We start from the raw sequence: 14,499 nt of genomic DNA on the forward strand, positions 1-14,499 counted from the left end.
CGGCGGCGCTAGGGGAGCAGGTACAGCGTCCCGCAGGGTGTAGCGCGGTGGAGCCTGGCCAGGTTTTGTAAAACATTCCCGGCCCTTCCGGCGGGTCGAGGAAAAGTAGGTGGTGGCCCCGGCGCCAAAGGCTGCTGCCAATGCAACTCGCAACTTTTGAAATCAATCCTTTTTGCATCATGCAACGGATGCCACCGCTCCTCGGGTTTGCAACCCCCCACCCCTCCCCCGAGACCAATCATTGCCGCGCTCGGGCCTGCACATCGCCCCCGCCCCCTTCCCGGGCCGCACGCAGCCACCGAGCCGCTCCGGCCGCGGCCCACCGCCTCTTAAAGGGCGGTAGCCGGCCCTTAAAGGCCCCTCACGCGCGGCGCACGGCGGAGCGCGGCGGCCCGGTTCCCGGCAGGGGCCCGCCGAGCCAGGCCTAGCCCCCGCGGCGCCCAGGCGCGGCCCGGGCCCTCCCGCCCTCCGCGCCGCCGCCGCCGGGAGCGGCATTTTTATTCAGGCGACGCTTAAGGGAGCCCGGCCGCGCCCGGTGCATTGTGGGAGCGCCGGAGTCCCGTTTTCGGGAGGAGGAGGAGGGCGCAAAGCGAACCGGTAAGCGCCTGGCTTGGGGAGGGGGGGGCGCGACGCCGGGCTTAAAGGGGAATATTCGTCCGCAGGCCCATGGCGGCCGTGCAGATCCCCCTCCGGGCCGCCCGGGCCCGCCGGGAGCCGTGCACGGCCGGCGCTCTCCAGCGCTGCCTGGAGAGGGGCAGAGCCAGGGCTTGGTGGGGCCGCTTTAAAAAAGAAGCACCGCCCGCGCCGCCGCCGCCGCCGCCGCCGCGCGGAGCCGGGGAAGGAGGGAGGGAGGAAAGGGCGGGGGAGGAGTGGAGGGGGAGGGCGGCGGCGGCAACGCAGGGGTTAATTTTTTCGCCCGCCGACATTTTTGCGCGGCGGCGGCGGCGGCGGCCCGCGCGCGTGGCGGGAGAATCCAGCCCGGTCCCCGGGCGCGGCGCGCGGCCCCTCCGGGGCCCTCCCCACCCCCACGCGCGCGCCCTCCGGTCAGTCGGCTCCGCCTGACCCTTGGCGCCCGGACCAGGCCGGCCTCGCGGGCCGGGGTCCCGCCGCGCTCGCGCCCGCCCCTCCGCGGCCGGTTAGCCTCGCGCGCCTCGCGCCCTCGCTGCGGTTGCCGCCGCCGTCGTCGCCGGGAGAGCTGGCGGGCATGGCCCAGCCAGCGGTGCCGCGCTGCCTCGGCCCGGCCGCGGCCAGCCCGTCGCGCAGCGCCGCACAAAGAGCGGAGGCCCGGTCTGCCTTTAAAGGCGGCAGCCTGGGACTTAAGGTGTCCCCGCGTGCCGGCCTCCGCTCTCTGGCTGCGTCCTGGACGCGTGCTGCATGGAGAGCGCCGGGTCTCCGGGCGCCGGGCCCGGAGTCCACCTCTTTGTTTATTTCCTGGGCTAAGGGGCTTGGGGGTTGGGAGGTAGGTACGGGGCTGTGGCTGCACGCTCTCCCATCCCTGCTTACCGTGCTCCCCGAGCTGTGCGGGCCGCTTGGAGACCTCGGTTAAAAAAAAAAAAAAAAAAAATTAAAGGTGGCCGAGAAGGAAAGGGTTAACCGTTGTCTTTAAATATTCATATCATTGTTTTAAAGGTGTAAACAGGCGGCTTCTGGGTTGAAGTGGACTGCTTCATGCTATGCACATTTACTCCCCCCCCCCCAATTAATTACGATTTCCCCAAGCACCCCCCTTCCCCCATTTTCGCACACCCACCCTCCAAAAACTAAGTTTTCAAGGTTCGGATGTGAGTGTGGAAGTGTGTCCCTCGTTCCATTTCGAATTTTAAGACGCCTGTGTGCTTTCTGGACTTAAGGTGTTTTAAACTTTTTTTTCTCTTAAAAATCTGGGAAAATAGAAATTACGTTTAAAAGGAAGTTAGTCGCTCAAATTCCCCGCCTCTTTCGGGGAAGGGGGGGTCGGTAGGGCTGGAGGTAGGAAAATAACTGGATGCCTCGTGAGTTGGATTTTTTTCCCCCTCTGGTAGGAGTGAGGCGGTGTTAAGTGCGAGGCGTTTTGTGAGCAAAGCACTGTTGTTTTGTTCCAAACTCTTCCAAGTCAAAGTGCTATTGGACTTTTCCTAACTCTGAAATGGCTTCAGAATTCCCCTCTGGGTAATTTGCTTTGCTCTCCTGCCACCCTCCTTTTGCACAGGTGGTTTTCTTGGAGTCTTGGAAGGTTTATTCCTGCAGAGTTGTAGGTTTCAAACCGAAATGATTGCTCGCCCCCAAACATGTTTTTGTGAGGACAGTTTGGATTACTGCCTATACTCGGGCTTTGTGAGATTTATTTTATTTAGTTATTTTGTGTGTGTGTGTGTGTGTGTGTGCACGCGTGAGCACCAGAGAGAGAGATTTTAAATGAGTGATGTGCTTCCCAGGAGATCAGAAACTCTATAAATGGGAATTATGTTCTTAATCATAAATTTTATAGGGGAAACTGACTCTAAAACTTGGGTGTTCGTAATCTTATGCCCAATAAAATATCAATCTGGAGGTTTGTAAAACCTGGGAGCACTTGTAAGATTCTGGCTTAACCTCCGAGACTTCAGATTTAGAAGGGTCTGCCCTAGAAACTTTTCACTGGTACCTAGTACCATAAATGCCAGTGATTTAGTACAGTTTAATTTATCATTTTCGGTCTGCAGTGACACCGTAATGAGCAGGAGCAAGCGTATTTATTTTGTCAATGATGTGTGTGTACTGGTTGGTTGGGCGGGATGTTTGCTTTCTAGGAAAGCGCTCTGCATTAAAATATTAGAGAACTTTCCACTGCTTTCTTGGAGAAAATTAATCTTGCTGTGTTAAAAACAGCCATTCCACTTTTCAAGTTGTGTTCTTTAGTGAGGCTTCCTTAGTTTTGGATCATCTTGTACTTTTGGCTGAGAGTAAAAACATGTTTTTCTAAAATTGAATTGAGCATCATAACGAATTTCATCAAATGCGTTTCCATCAGCATCCTTTTCCTGCAGGGTGTCTGTCTAATGGGCATTTTATTTTTCTCTGTGAGATAAGATATTAAAAGAAGATATTAAAAGGTTTTCCAGAAAAGTGCCATTAGCCAGGCCTTGTAATTTCTAAACCATAGTGCTCCTAGGTTGACAGATGCAGTGACTAGAAGTTTTCTCATGATGCTGGCTGCCAGAGGAACCTTTGGGACTTAACTGCTCAAGATGGCCTTGTGTCATGTGCCAGCTGGCACAGAGTGCCTTCTTCAGGGGAGGTGTCCTGGCTGCCCCTCAGAGCCACAGTTACAGCAACACAGACGTCAGGTCTTCTCCCATAGAAGATGTCTGTGATGGTACAGTCACTTTTTAAAATGATTTGTTCTGGCTTATGCATTACTGTCATGAACTGTTGGGGCCTCTGATCACCCTGTGCCTGTGGTCTGATGACTGCAGCTCTTTTCACACTTATTTGTCACTGTCCTGTATCCACTTGATTCTTAGCGAGTACTGGTGAGAATTCTTTTAATGGTGTCTTTGTTTTTTGGCGCGACCTAGGTGGATCTCTGAAGAAACCAGCCAGCTAGGAGAGGGAGGGGAGGAGCCCAGTTGTGAGGTGTGTGCGCCCCAGAACCATGTCTACGCGGGAGTCCTTTAACCCGGAAAGTTATGAATTGGACAAGAGCTTCCGCCTAACCAGATTCACTGAACTGAAGGGCACTGGCTGCAAAGTGCCCCAAGATGTCCTGCAGAAATTGCTGGAATCCTTACAAGAGAACCACTTCCAAGAAGATGAGCAGTTTCTGGGAGCAGTTATGCCAAGGCTTGGTATGTGAACCATTATCTCTTTTACGCTTCCCAAAAGGAAAGCATCTTGGCTGCAACTGTAGTCAATGAGTCGAAAGCCAAATTTCTGTCATCCGTGGTGTCTTGTTCAACAAGTTTAATTTCTATAAGGATTCAAAGAGCAAAGCAACAATAACTATTCTATTATCCTAACTTATTTGGATGAAGTATTGAAAAGCATCAAGAAATGTACTCTAGCCATTTTTAAACCATTAAGTGTGCAGTTGAGACAGTTCTATTACAGTAAGAGTATTTTTTACTAAATGGAATTTTATAGTTAGCTGAGGATTAAGCAGAAATTCCTTTATACCCCTGTCCTAAAATTTTCCTTAAAGCTCTTGCATTCTCTCCTTTGCCTTAGGAAAGGTAGTGCATACATGTCATTGTGCGGTGCTTGGAGGGTGGTGACTGGGCTGGGGTGGGCTCTGGTGTTCCTCTGCACCGTTCCCTGTTTGATGAGCTCCGATAGGGAGGAGGGAGAAGACTAGACCGAGTCTGTGCCTGACCCTAGGACGTCATCTGGCCTGGAGAGTGTGGTGTTTTGTTTTGTTTGTTTTTGACTAAATTCCTGATGTTTTAGTGGTTTGCCTCTTCCCAAACACAGAGTTCAGAAGGAAATTCTAGGCTCTTGGGCTATTTGTTAAGCTTTTATTGTCTGGTGTGTTAAGGACGTGGCATAAGCCCATGATCACTTGGCCTTTGGAGTGTCAGGCGCGTACTCTAGAAGTTTGAATGTTTGGTATCGTGGTGTGTGACCTGATCAGCGTTCTTACGTAAGGTCTTCATTCTGTTCATTTTCACCCATTATTTGATTGTGCAGTTCTGGCGTATAGCATTCTGTCTCACAACCCAGGATGCTCCTTTCTTCCCTGATCTGTAAAGCAGATACAAAAGCAGAGCTGCTTTGGTTGGAGGAGGGGAAACTTCACACCCCACGCTCTAGGGGCTGCGGGGCTGGCTCCCATGAGCTCGGTTAGAACACCAGCCTCGTCTAGCTGATGCCTAAGCATGGAGAAATACCACGTGAATGAGTTGGATTAGATGTTGGCTTACTTGTCAAAAAATAAGAATGTGCTGAGAACGCTGTCAGATAACTCTGTCAAGAGAAATAAGCTGCCAAATGGGCAAAACCAAATGCAATGGAAGCCTTATGGATACAGTAGGAATTCCTCTGGATGCTTCCCTGGTTGACCTGATGAGCATTCCATGGACTGTTAAGCACTTTGAAAATGGGTCAGGTCATTTGCTCCTTGCCTCAGCCCCATGACGCTCAGGAAGGCCGGGTAACCCATTCCGTGTCACTTGGCGAGCGAGGGTGGGGACCTGGAATCCATGTTTTCTGATTCCTCCGCTCCCCATACTGTTTTGTCGCCCAGTTTCTGTAAGTCCACCTTGTTTGCAATGAGAAAAGGGGCTGCAGGCTACATCCTAACTGTGGCAAAGGGGACAGATGGGAACAGCAAGAGGAGAGGCAGAGAAAAGCTGTTAGAAGAACACTAGCACGAAGGAGTCTAGACTCCTAGGGCTTTTGAGAAGCATTTGGAAGCCATGACCTTTTCTTTTCTTTTCTTTTCTTTTTTTTAAGATTTTATTTATTTATTTGACAGAGATCACAAGTAGGCAGAGAGAGAGGAAGGGAAGCAGGCTCCTTGCCGAGCAGAGAGCCCGATGTGGGGCTCGAACCCAGGACCTTGGGATCATGACCTGAGCTGAAGGCAGAGGCTTTAACCCACTGAGCCTCCCAGGTGCCCCAGCCATGACCTTTTCTCAGAAAAATGCACACTCACAAAATTGAGCATTCATGGCATTCTCCAGAGGTAGAAGGACCCCAGGTTACCAGCAGATGGTGCTGAAGGAAACGTAGTATTAAAACCTTGCCCAGAAGTGGTAACTTCTAGAGAGCCAAAACTTTGCTTTGAAATCAGATCTAGATTCTTGTCTGGACACAGTCACTACCGAGTCACTAATGTTAATCTGAGCGACAGTGTCCTGATCTTTAGAATGAACTAACCATACTTGGGTTTCCAAGTGTTGGAAGTACAAGAAATTATGTGCATGCGTATGTACCATGTGTATCTTTACCCAGACAGACATATAATCTATGTACACAGCAGTCAGTGTGTTTATCTGTTTTTAAACTATTTCTCTAAACGAGTGTCAGATTTCCTGGATCCTAAGATGGTGACAGTTGTTAAATGTATATGTGTTGATTTAGATGTTTTCTCACTAAAGAAATGTTAAAAGTCGGTGTTTTTTGCCTGGGACTTAAGAACTGTCAAGTACTGATCACTGCCGGCATTGGTGCTAGTATGGTCTTTGGGGTTCTTTTTTAAGATTTTATTTATTTATTTGACAGACAGAGATCACAAGTAGGCAGAGAGGCAGGCAGAGAGGGGGGGGAAGCAGGCTCCCCGCTGAGCAGAGAGCCCCATGCAGGGCTCGATCCCAGGACCCTGAGACCATGACTGGAGCCAAATGCAGAGGCTTTAACCCACTGAGCCACCCAGGTGCCCCGCAGGGTTCTTCTTCTTGATGGATGGTTTCAGTCTTGCTGAAAACCCAAAATTCCTCTCCCCGCTGTGGTATTTGCAACTGTTACCCCCTGCCCTTTCCCTGGACTGTCCCTCCCTTTCAACTTCATCCTGGTTTTTTTAGGCCAAGGGCTCATCTCAGATGCCCTCTCGCCCCCAGTCACTGTGGACGGGTGCTGTATGAAAGAAATACCATGTGGTCCACATGTAATTTCACATTTCCTAGAGCATTGGGTGAAATTAATTCTAACGTATTTTACTTAACCCTACATATGAAAAACGTCATTTAAACACATAATTGAGGGGTGCCTAGGTTGGCTCAGTTGTTAAGCGTCTACCTTTGGCTCAGGTCATGATCCCAGGATCTGGGATCTAGCCCCTCATTGGACTCCCTGCTTGGTGGGGGGATCTGCTTCTCTCTCTCCCACTCCCTATTCTTGTGTTCCTGCTCTCGCTCACTCTCTGTCAAGTAAATAAATAAAATCTGTAAAAGAAAATAAACGCACAGTTGATATATTATTAATGAAATGTTGGGGGTTTTGGGTAAACATGCATAAGAGTCATCAGTTAAAATGCTCTGATGATACATATAAATAGAAATTAAATCCTTCACAAATCAAATTTATTTAATTCAAATTTGGATTAACCAGATTAGAAACATTTACTTTTTCTTTAAGATTTTATTTATTTAGTTGAGAGAGACTGAGCACAAACAGGGGGGAGGGGCCGAGGAAGAGGAGGAAGCAGATTCCCCCTGAGGGATGAGGGGCTAGATCCCAGGACCCCAGGATCATGACCTGAGCCAGAGGCAAACACTTAACCCTCTGAGTCACCCAGGCGCGCTGCTGGGAAACATTTAAAACTAACATTCAGCAACTATGTCTAATCTCTTTCAGGAGTCCTATAGTTTATACATGGAAACCCCAAAGAAAACTGTATTTCCCTCTTTCCTAAAGCAAACACTAGTATCCTCAGAATGACCTGTTGGGTCAATTTAGGGAGACTCGATATGAGTAAAATTGTGGTTCTTGCCCTCTCTCCACTTACTGTTCAAAAGCAGTCATCTGGTGAAGATTCTGGGAGGTGTGCACATACGTGTCATTTGGATGAATTATCACACGTGTCCCATCTGATGCACATGGACACTCATGACCGGGGCAGCGTGCTCCGTGGTCACACATCCCTGAGACTTGACACCTGGATACCGCCTTGCCATCTTGTGTGCTGGAAATCAGCCTGCCTTCACAGAGCGTGACTGTTCATTAAACTCAATTTTTATTTGTGCATTAATAATGGATCAAGGCCTGAGAATATGAGGTGCCACTGTGACGCAGCCTCTCACGGGTTCTTTGCCATGGCAGTGCGGAGATGGTCGTGCCGCAGCAGTTTTACTCCCTATAAGAGGTGCTCATGTGTTCGTTTCAACGTGAAGATACGATTCATTCTTGTTCCATTTGGAATTCTGAGTTTAGAGGGTGCCATCCGCTTGCTTCCTTTGGTATTTTAACCAGATTTTTTTCTCCACCTTCGGCTGTCGTGCTGCCAAGTTGACATCCTCCTAAGGGGGCAGGATGAGAGAGGGGAGGGAAAGCACTCTGTATTTGGCTTACTTGGTGGGAAGGCCAGTCTTAATTTGAAAATGTCCCCCTTACAGGTGATTTCCAAAGTAATGTTACCTATTGTATCTTAGTTTTGACTATTTCTATTTCTAAACCGATTTCAGTAAAAGGGAATTATTTCTAATTAGATCATCCACCGTCCGTATTGTCTTTCTAAATGTTTAGTAACAATTTTTAATAAATTGAAGTATTTCCTGCAGGCTTGTTTAGCAAAATATTTTTCCCTATTTATAGCATTAGTAAAGATGACATTTACAAGTTTTCCACAAGAGAAATAACATGGGATTTTAAAGTTTCCTCTTAAAAAACACTTCTGGGAACCTACATACCAGATCCCATAAGTACCAGTGTCTGTCCAAGCTTGATTGGAAACAATGAATACCTGTTCTGACTTTGTCCTTCTCTCTTTCCTTCCTCTTTCTCTCTCTTTCTCCCTCTCTTGCTCTCACTTAAGCTTATTTATTTATTTTTAAGTAATGTCTACACCCAACATGGGGCTTGAACTCACGACCCTGAGATCAAGAGCCACATGACTGAGCTGGCAAGGTGCCCTCCCCACCTTTGTCATTTTCATTTTTGACTAAAATGGAGAAGTAATAATAACATTTCTTATATATGAAAGATTTTACACATTTTCCATTGGGAAAAATAGAATAATACCTAAAGATCTGCTCAAAAAGTAATGTAGTTAAGACAACCCAAGTTCCACTGATGCTTTCTTGTCTTTAAAGAAATTCTCTGTGGTGCCAGCCCAGATGATGCAGTAATACAAAGGAAAAATGTCCATTGGAGGCACCATTAAAGTCTAAAAATTGTACCATATTGAAGTTGAGTATTATGACTAACAAATCGTATTCTCACTTTCCATCTTAAGCTAGTTATGTTTCACGTTTATTTCAGTTCCGGTCTTGATAGGAAACACATTGCCTTATTGGCAGGGCACAGTGCTCTGTAAGCATCGTGCGTGAAACTGCTCCAGGTCCCAGGACTGATGGTATAAAATGAAATGGCTTTTCCTTTTGGTTTCTGGATGCTGACAACTTTCATCTTTGCAGGCATTGGAATGGATACTTGCGTCATTCCTTTGAGGCATGGTGGTCTCTCTTTGGTTCAAACCACAGATTACATCTATCCTATCGTCGATGACCCTTACATGATGGTGAGTTTGGCCCGGGTGTGTGTTTGCATCTGGAACTGCTTGTTGGTTGGGTTTGGGGCTGGGCCTGGGGCCTTTGCTTTCCATACACGTATGCCAGCTGTCATCATCCTGCCGCCCGCCTGCCTTCCGCACTCACAGCCATTGGGTTTGCCCTGCTCACACTCGGTACCTGGCAGAAGGCAGTGGAGGCAGGTGCGGGGAGCTGCTGTGCCACGCTTGGACCTGCGTGTGTGTCTGTGCATGAACACCTGTTGCGTCCTCAGCATGTCTGCTGATGGACGTGTTTAGCGTTTTCTTCTTTCTTCCTCTCTCTGACATTTGTAAATTCCACATTCCTGTGTTTCAGGCTACATCACACTCAGTAGCAGGACTGATGTTTCCTTCATAATAAATAAATAAACAGCTTAGCATCTCACCATAGTTAAGCTATTGGACATTGATTCTGACTCTGGTCACTACGCACCTCAGGGTGTCATGGGTCACTGTGTAGAATGCATATCTGAACTGTGGCATTAAGTTCCTGGCTACTGACAGTGGCCTGCCTAGATGTAGTTCCAGATGGCTCAGTGCCTGGCTATGCCAGCAACCCCCTGGTCTGCCTGACTTTAACCCTCTACCCTCCTGGACAAGGAGCCAATGAAGAGATGGGGAGCATCATGCTGTTAAGAAATGGTCCTCCCTGGGGCGCCTGGGTGGCTCGGGAGTTAAAGCCTCTGCCTTTGGCTCAGGTCATGATCCCAGGGTCCTGGGATCGAGCCTCATGTCGGGCTCTCCACTCAGCAGGGAGCCTGCTTCTTCTTCCCTCTCTGCCTGCCTCTCCACCTACTTGTGATCTCTGTCTGTCAAATAAATAAAATCTTTAAAAAAAAAAAAAAGAAAAGAAATTGTCCTCCCTGTGTGCCAGGGGCATTGGACTCAAGCCACACATGCATAGGGACTTGGACCCTGAGACAACTAAGTATGGGGAAGAGGAAAGTCACTTCTCAGGTGCCAGTGACAGGCATACAGTTGACTAGAAACCTGTCCGGCCTCTTGTGTGACCATCTGTTCTCTCCTCTGGAGCAGGACTCCTGAGAGACCGGTGCCCTACCTGACCAGGCAGTGGAGGCAGCTAGGACCAGAGTTCAGCCTTTAGCCAGCATCTCTCTCTTTTTTTCTTTTTTAGATTTTTTTTTATTTATTTGACAGAGAGAGGGAGAGAGCATAAGCAGGGGGAATGCCAGAGGGAGAGGGAGTAGGCTCTCTGCTGAACGAGGAGCCCGATGCGGGACTCAATCCCAGGGCCCTGGGATCATGACCTGAACTGAAGGCAGACACTTAACTGACTGAGACACCCAGGCACCACTAGCCAGCATCTCTTAAAAGCATCAGAGAGGGGACAACATGGCTGCAGCCCCAAGCAACGGCAGGCATCTCCGAGTTGCCAAACCTCCATTGCCCCTGTCACTTCCAAGCTCACTGCCGATCTGCCAGGAACTCGTAAGAAGACCTCAACGAGCATTCAGCCAGCTGCTGAAATGATCATACTTGGGAATTTGATTATCCTTGTGTCAGAAGGATAATTTGACATTTTCTCCTTCACTGTCTAGAAATGACAACTTGCATTTATTACTTATTTATTTAGGAGGTGGTGGGGAGGACAGAGGGAGGGAGAGAATCTCAGGCAGTCTCCACGCCCACGGTGGGGCAGAGCCCTACATGGGGCTCAATCTCCTGACCCTAAGATCATGACCTGAGCTGAAATCAAGACTCAGACACTCAACAGACTGCACCACCCCGGTGCCCTTACTTTTTTTTAAAAGATTTTATTTTTAAGTAATCTCTACACCCAACAGGGGGCTCAAACTTAGAACCCTGAGATCAAGAGTCATGTGCTGTACCCACTGAGCCAGCCAGGTGCCCCTGACAACTTATATATTTAAAAACTCTGCAGTAGAGATAAACATTTATTTTCAGATTTCTATTGAATTGAAGTTCCTTACTAAATAATATAGTTTATTGGAAATGCTTTTTATGTGCTTTAGAAAACAATCTGACTTCAGGCCTAGATGTTTTTTTCTCTCTTCTGTTTTTTGATTTCTCAAGCAAGATGTTTTTCCTGTTTATCTTATACAGCCTTGAAGAGAAACTACTGAAATGTCTCCCTCCCTGTGTTATAAAAACCATCTTCTCTATAACCAATAAAGTCAACATATTTTTAGAGTCTGTTCAGGATACGTGGCTGTTTCCAAGTTTGTTAGGACATTTGTTTTCCAACTTTTTCATTCCCTAACCTCTCCTCTCAGACCCATCAGCTCCCACCTTGCTCTCCCCAGCATCTGCTCTCCACCCCCATTCCCGCATCTAAATAAATGGCATGCTTCCCCCAATATTCAGAACAGGAAGGAACATGGAAATTATGTGTTCTGCACAAGAAAGAAGAGGTGGTCCCAGGAATGCCTGAGGAAGTGAAGGAATGGCCTCGTGGTTGTGTGATAAAGGACACAGAAAGCAGGGACCCTGTCCCTGGAAAGTCCCCGAGTTGTCCTGGGAGGCACTCTGTAGGCACACACGGAAAGTCCCCTTGTTGTCCTCTCTAACGCCTCTCCTCTCTTCCAGGGCAGGATAGCATGTGCCAACGTCCTCAGTGACCTCTACGCCATGGGGGTCACGGAATGTGACAATATGCTGATGCTGCTCGGAATCAGTAATAAAATGACCGACAGGGTAAGTGGTCTGCTGACTTGCTGGTGTCACTGGACTGGTTAGTCCTTCGTCCCCTGTCTGTAACGGAAGGCGCCTAGCTGCACGCCTGTCCTCTTTGATCGGGTTCCCCATTTATTTTTTGGCAGCTACCAGTGAATTAAAATAGAGACTCTGGCCTATTCTTGCTCTCATTTCCACCACCTGCTTCCCTTTCTCTCTTCCAGGTAGACTGAAGCCAAGACAGGCATGTTTGTTTGCTTTACTAAAGTTGATGTGGCCCAGGCCTACCCTTACAGACCCAGGGTGTGCCCCACGTAGGGCAGGTGCCTGTCTCCGCTGGCTGATGGGGTCCTGATTGGTGACACGGCGGGGTGCCCCGTGCAGTCGCGTGCTCGCACAGCAGTGTCTGAGGCCTTGCTGCCAAACCTTGTCCTTTGACACAGGGATGATTTCCATGTAGATTTTAAAAGGTACCTGTTTTTGTGCCCCAGATAGAGGTTTGCCATACCTCGTAGAAATTAGAGCTGGTCATCGCTTCCACACATTTGGAGGAGGGTATGTGGACGCATGCGAAGCTAGTCCTGGCATTCTTTAGGACCCCTTAAAAAGCTGGCTCTCAGATGTGGGCAGACCTGTGGAGCCATCAAATTCCAGTTTTTAATTCCGTGATGTCTGGGTTCTATTCACGTCGTAACCTAGAGCGCCTTCCAACTTCTGATAAAAAATGGCTACAGTGTCAGCGCTTCCCTGCTTCTTCCTCTGATCCCCCACCCTGGCTGTAAACCACAGGACCCCCTGTAGGATTTTATGATCCTTTTTTTATAACTGTAAGCATAGATTCTCTTTTCTGGGTTTTGAACTGAATTACGTGACTTTTAATTTGTGTTCTTTTAAACCCTAGGAAAGGGATAAAGTGATGCCCCTAATTATACAGGGTTTTAAAGATGCAGCGGAGGAGGCAGGAACGTCTGTGACGGGTGGCCAGACGGTGTTAAACCCCTGGATCGTGCTGGGAGGAGTGGCCACAACTGTCTGCCAGCCCAACGAATTCATCATGTAAGCATATTTTGTTTTCCCATCACCTGGCCTGGTTTTCCCTTTCTTTTCTTTTTTTGTAAAGATTTATTGAAATACTAATTCACATCCCATCAGTGGTGTTTCACAGTTACATACCTGTCACCAGCGAGGATTGTAGAACGTTTCGTCACCCCAGCTGGGAACCCATCCCCCTTCGCTGTTCTCCGACTCCCATTCTGCCCGCTTTCACTTCATGTGACACTAGCATGCTGTTTTTAAGGGTCATGGTTTTGTGGCACGTAGCAATACTTTATTCCTATTTTTTTTAATTTTGTGGGTTTTTTTTAATTGAAGTACAATTCATATAACAAAATTCACATCACATAAAATTCAACTTTTTAAAAAATTTTATTTTTTTGCTTGCTTATTTGTTTATTTATTAGAGAAAGTAGAGGGTGGGGCAGAGGGGGAGGGAGGCAGGCAAGCAGACTCGTTCAGAGCACAGAGCCTGATATGGGACCTGAGTCAAAACCGGAGTTAGATGCTTAACTGACTGCCAAGCACCCCACAAAATTCAGCTTTTTAAAATATATTCTTCACTGGTTTTTAGTATTAACAAGGTTGTGTACCCGTCACCACTGTCGAATTCCAGAACATTTCGATCACCCCAAAAAGAAACCCTATGTCTATAAGCAGTCACTCCCAACTCCCTTCTCCCCCTCTGTTCTGGAAACCACTGATCTACTTTCTGCCTTGTGAAGTTGCCCATTTTCACCATTTCTGCTAAGTGGAAAAATGGAATCCTAGGCCCTGTCAGTATTTTGGGTCTGGCTGCTTTCAGTTAGCGTGACGTTTCCAGACTCTGTGTCATGGCGTGTGTCACTGCTTCGTGCCGTTTTATGGCTGGATGACACTCCATGGTATGATCGACCAGCGTGTGTTCACGTGTTCACAGTTGATGGACCTTTGGGTTGTTTCTACCTGTTACAGATGCTGCTGCTGTGAGCCTCTATGTGCCAGTTTTTGTGGACGTAACATTGCATTTCCCACGGTGATGTACCTGAGAATTACCGGGTCACTGGGTAGCTGCGTAGCTTGAGCCACTGTCACACTGGTTTCTAACAGTGGCACCATTTTACATCCAAAACCGCAGCGTAGGAGAACGCCTGTGTCCACATCCTCACTAGTCCTCAATTCCCCGGTCTGCGTGTTTAAGAATAGTTATCCTCGTGGGCGTGAGGGCATCTGCGTCCCTCTGTGAAACTGGCATTTCCCTGCTAGCTGATCGTATGATCTGTTCATGTGCTTTCTGGTCATTTCTAGATCTTCTAGATCTCTCTCTCTCTTTTTTTTTTTTTTGAAGGATTCACTGAACATAAGTTGTTAACTATACATGTTTGATGTCTTATTAAGAAAATGTCCTATTTTATGAAAAAAGAAGAAACTCCATTTATTTAGCTTTTTTTTTTTTTTTTAATTTTATTTATGGGAGAGGGCAGGTGAGCATGAGCAGAGCAGGGCGCCTGATGTGGGGCCGCCTGAGCCACCCGGGCACCCGTTCGCCTTTTTTCTGTGCATGAGTACTTAAGTACTAGCAGGCACCGTGTTCACATGACTCGTGTTCAGAAGATAGAGATCTGCAGTGCCAGGGCTTCCCCTCCTCC

The 14,499-nt window shown here is 48.0% G+C and overlaps 1 protein-coding gene across 6 annotated transcripts in view; it reads left to right on the top strand.

Moving 5' to 3' along the window:
- The first annotated feature begins 270 nt into the window (after positions 1-270).
- SEPHS1 (selenophosphate synthetase 1) overlaps positions 271-14,499 on the top strand; it is a 30,463-nt gene continuing 16,234 nt past the window's right edge. For 2 of the 6 annotated variants that reach the window (XM_047740844.1, XM_047740840.1), the window contains exons 1-5: positions 273-597; positions 3,537-3,806; positions 9,030-9,133; positions 11,732-11,839; positions 12,720-12,874. In XM_047740844.1, coding sequence (XP_047596800.1) covers positions 3,614-3,806; positions 9,030-9,133; positions 11,732-11,839; positions 12,720-12,874 — 560 coding nt within the window. In that variant the 5' untranslated portion in view covers positions 273-597; positions 3,537-3,613. The other 4 variants (XM_047740845.1, XM_047740843.1, XM_047740842.1 and 1 more) reach the window with 4 other exon arrangements.

The sequence above is a fragment of the Lutra lutra genome, chromosome 8 (genome assembly GCF_902655055.1).
Source record: "Lutra lutra chromosome 8, mLutLut1.2, whole genome shotgun sequence".
NCBI lineage: Eukaryota > Metazoa > Chordata > Mammalia > Carnivora > Mustelidae > Lutra > Lutra lutra.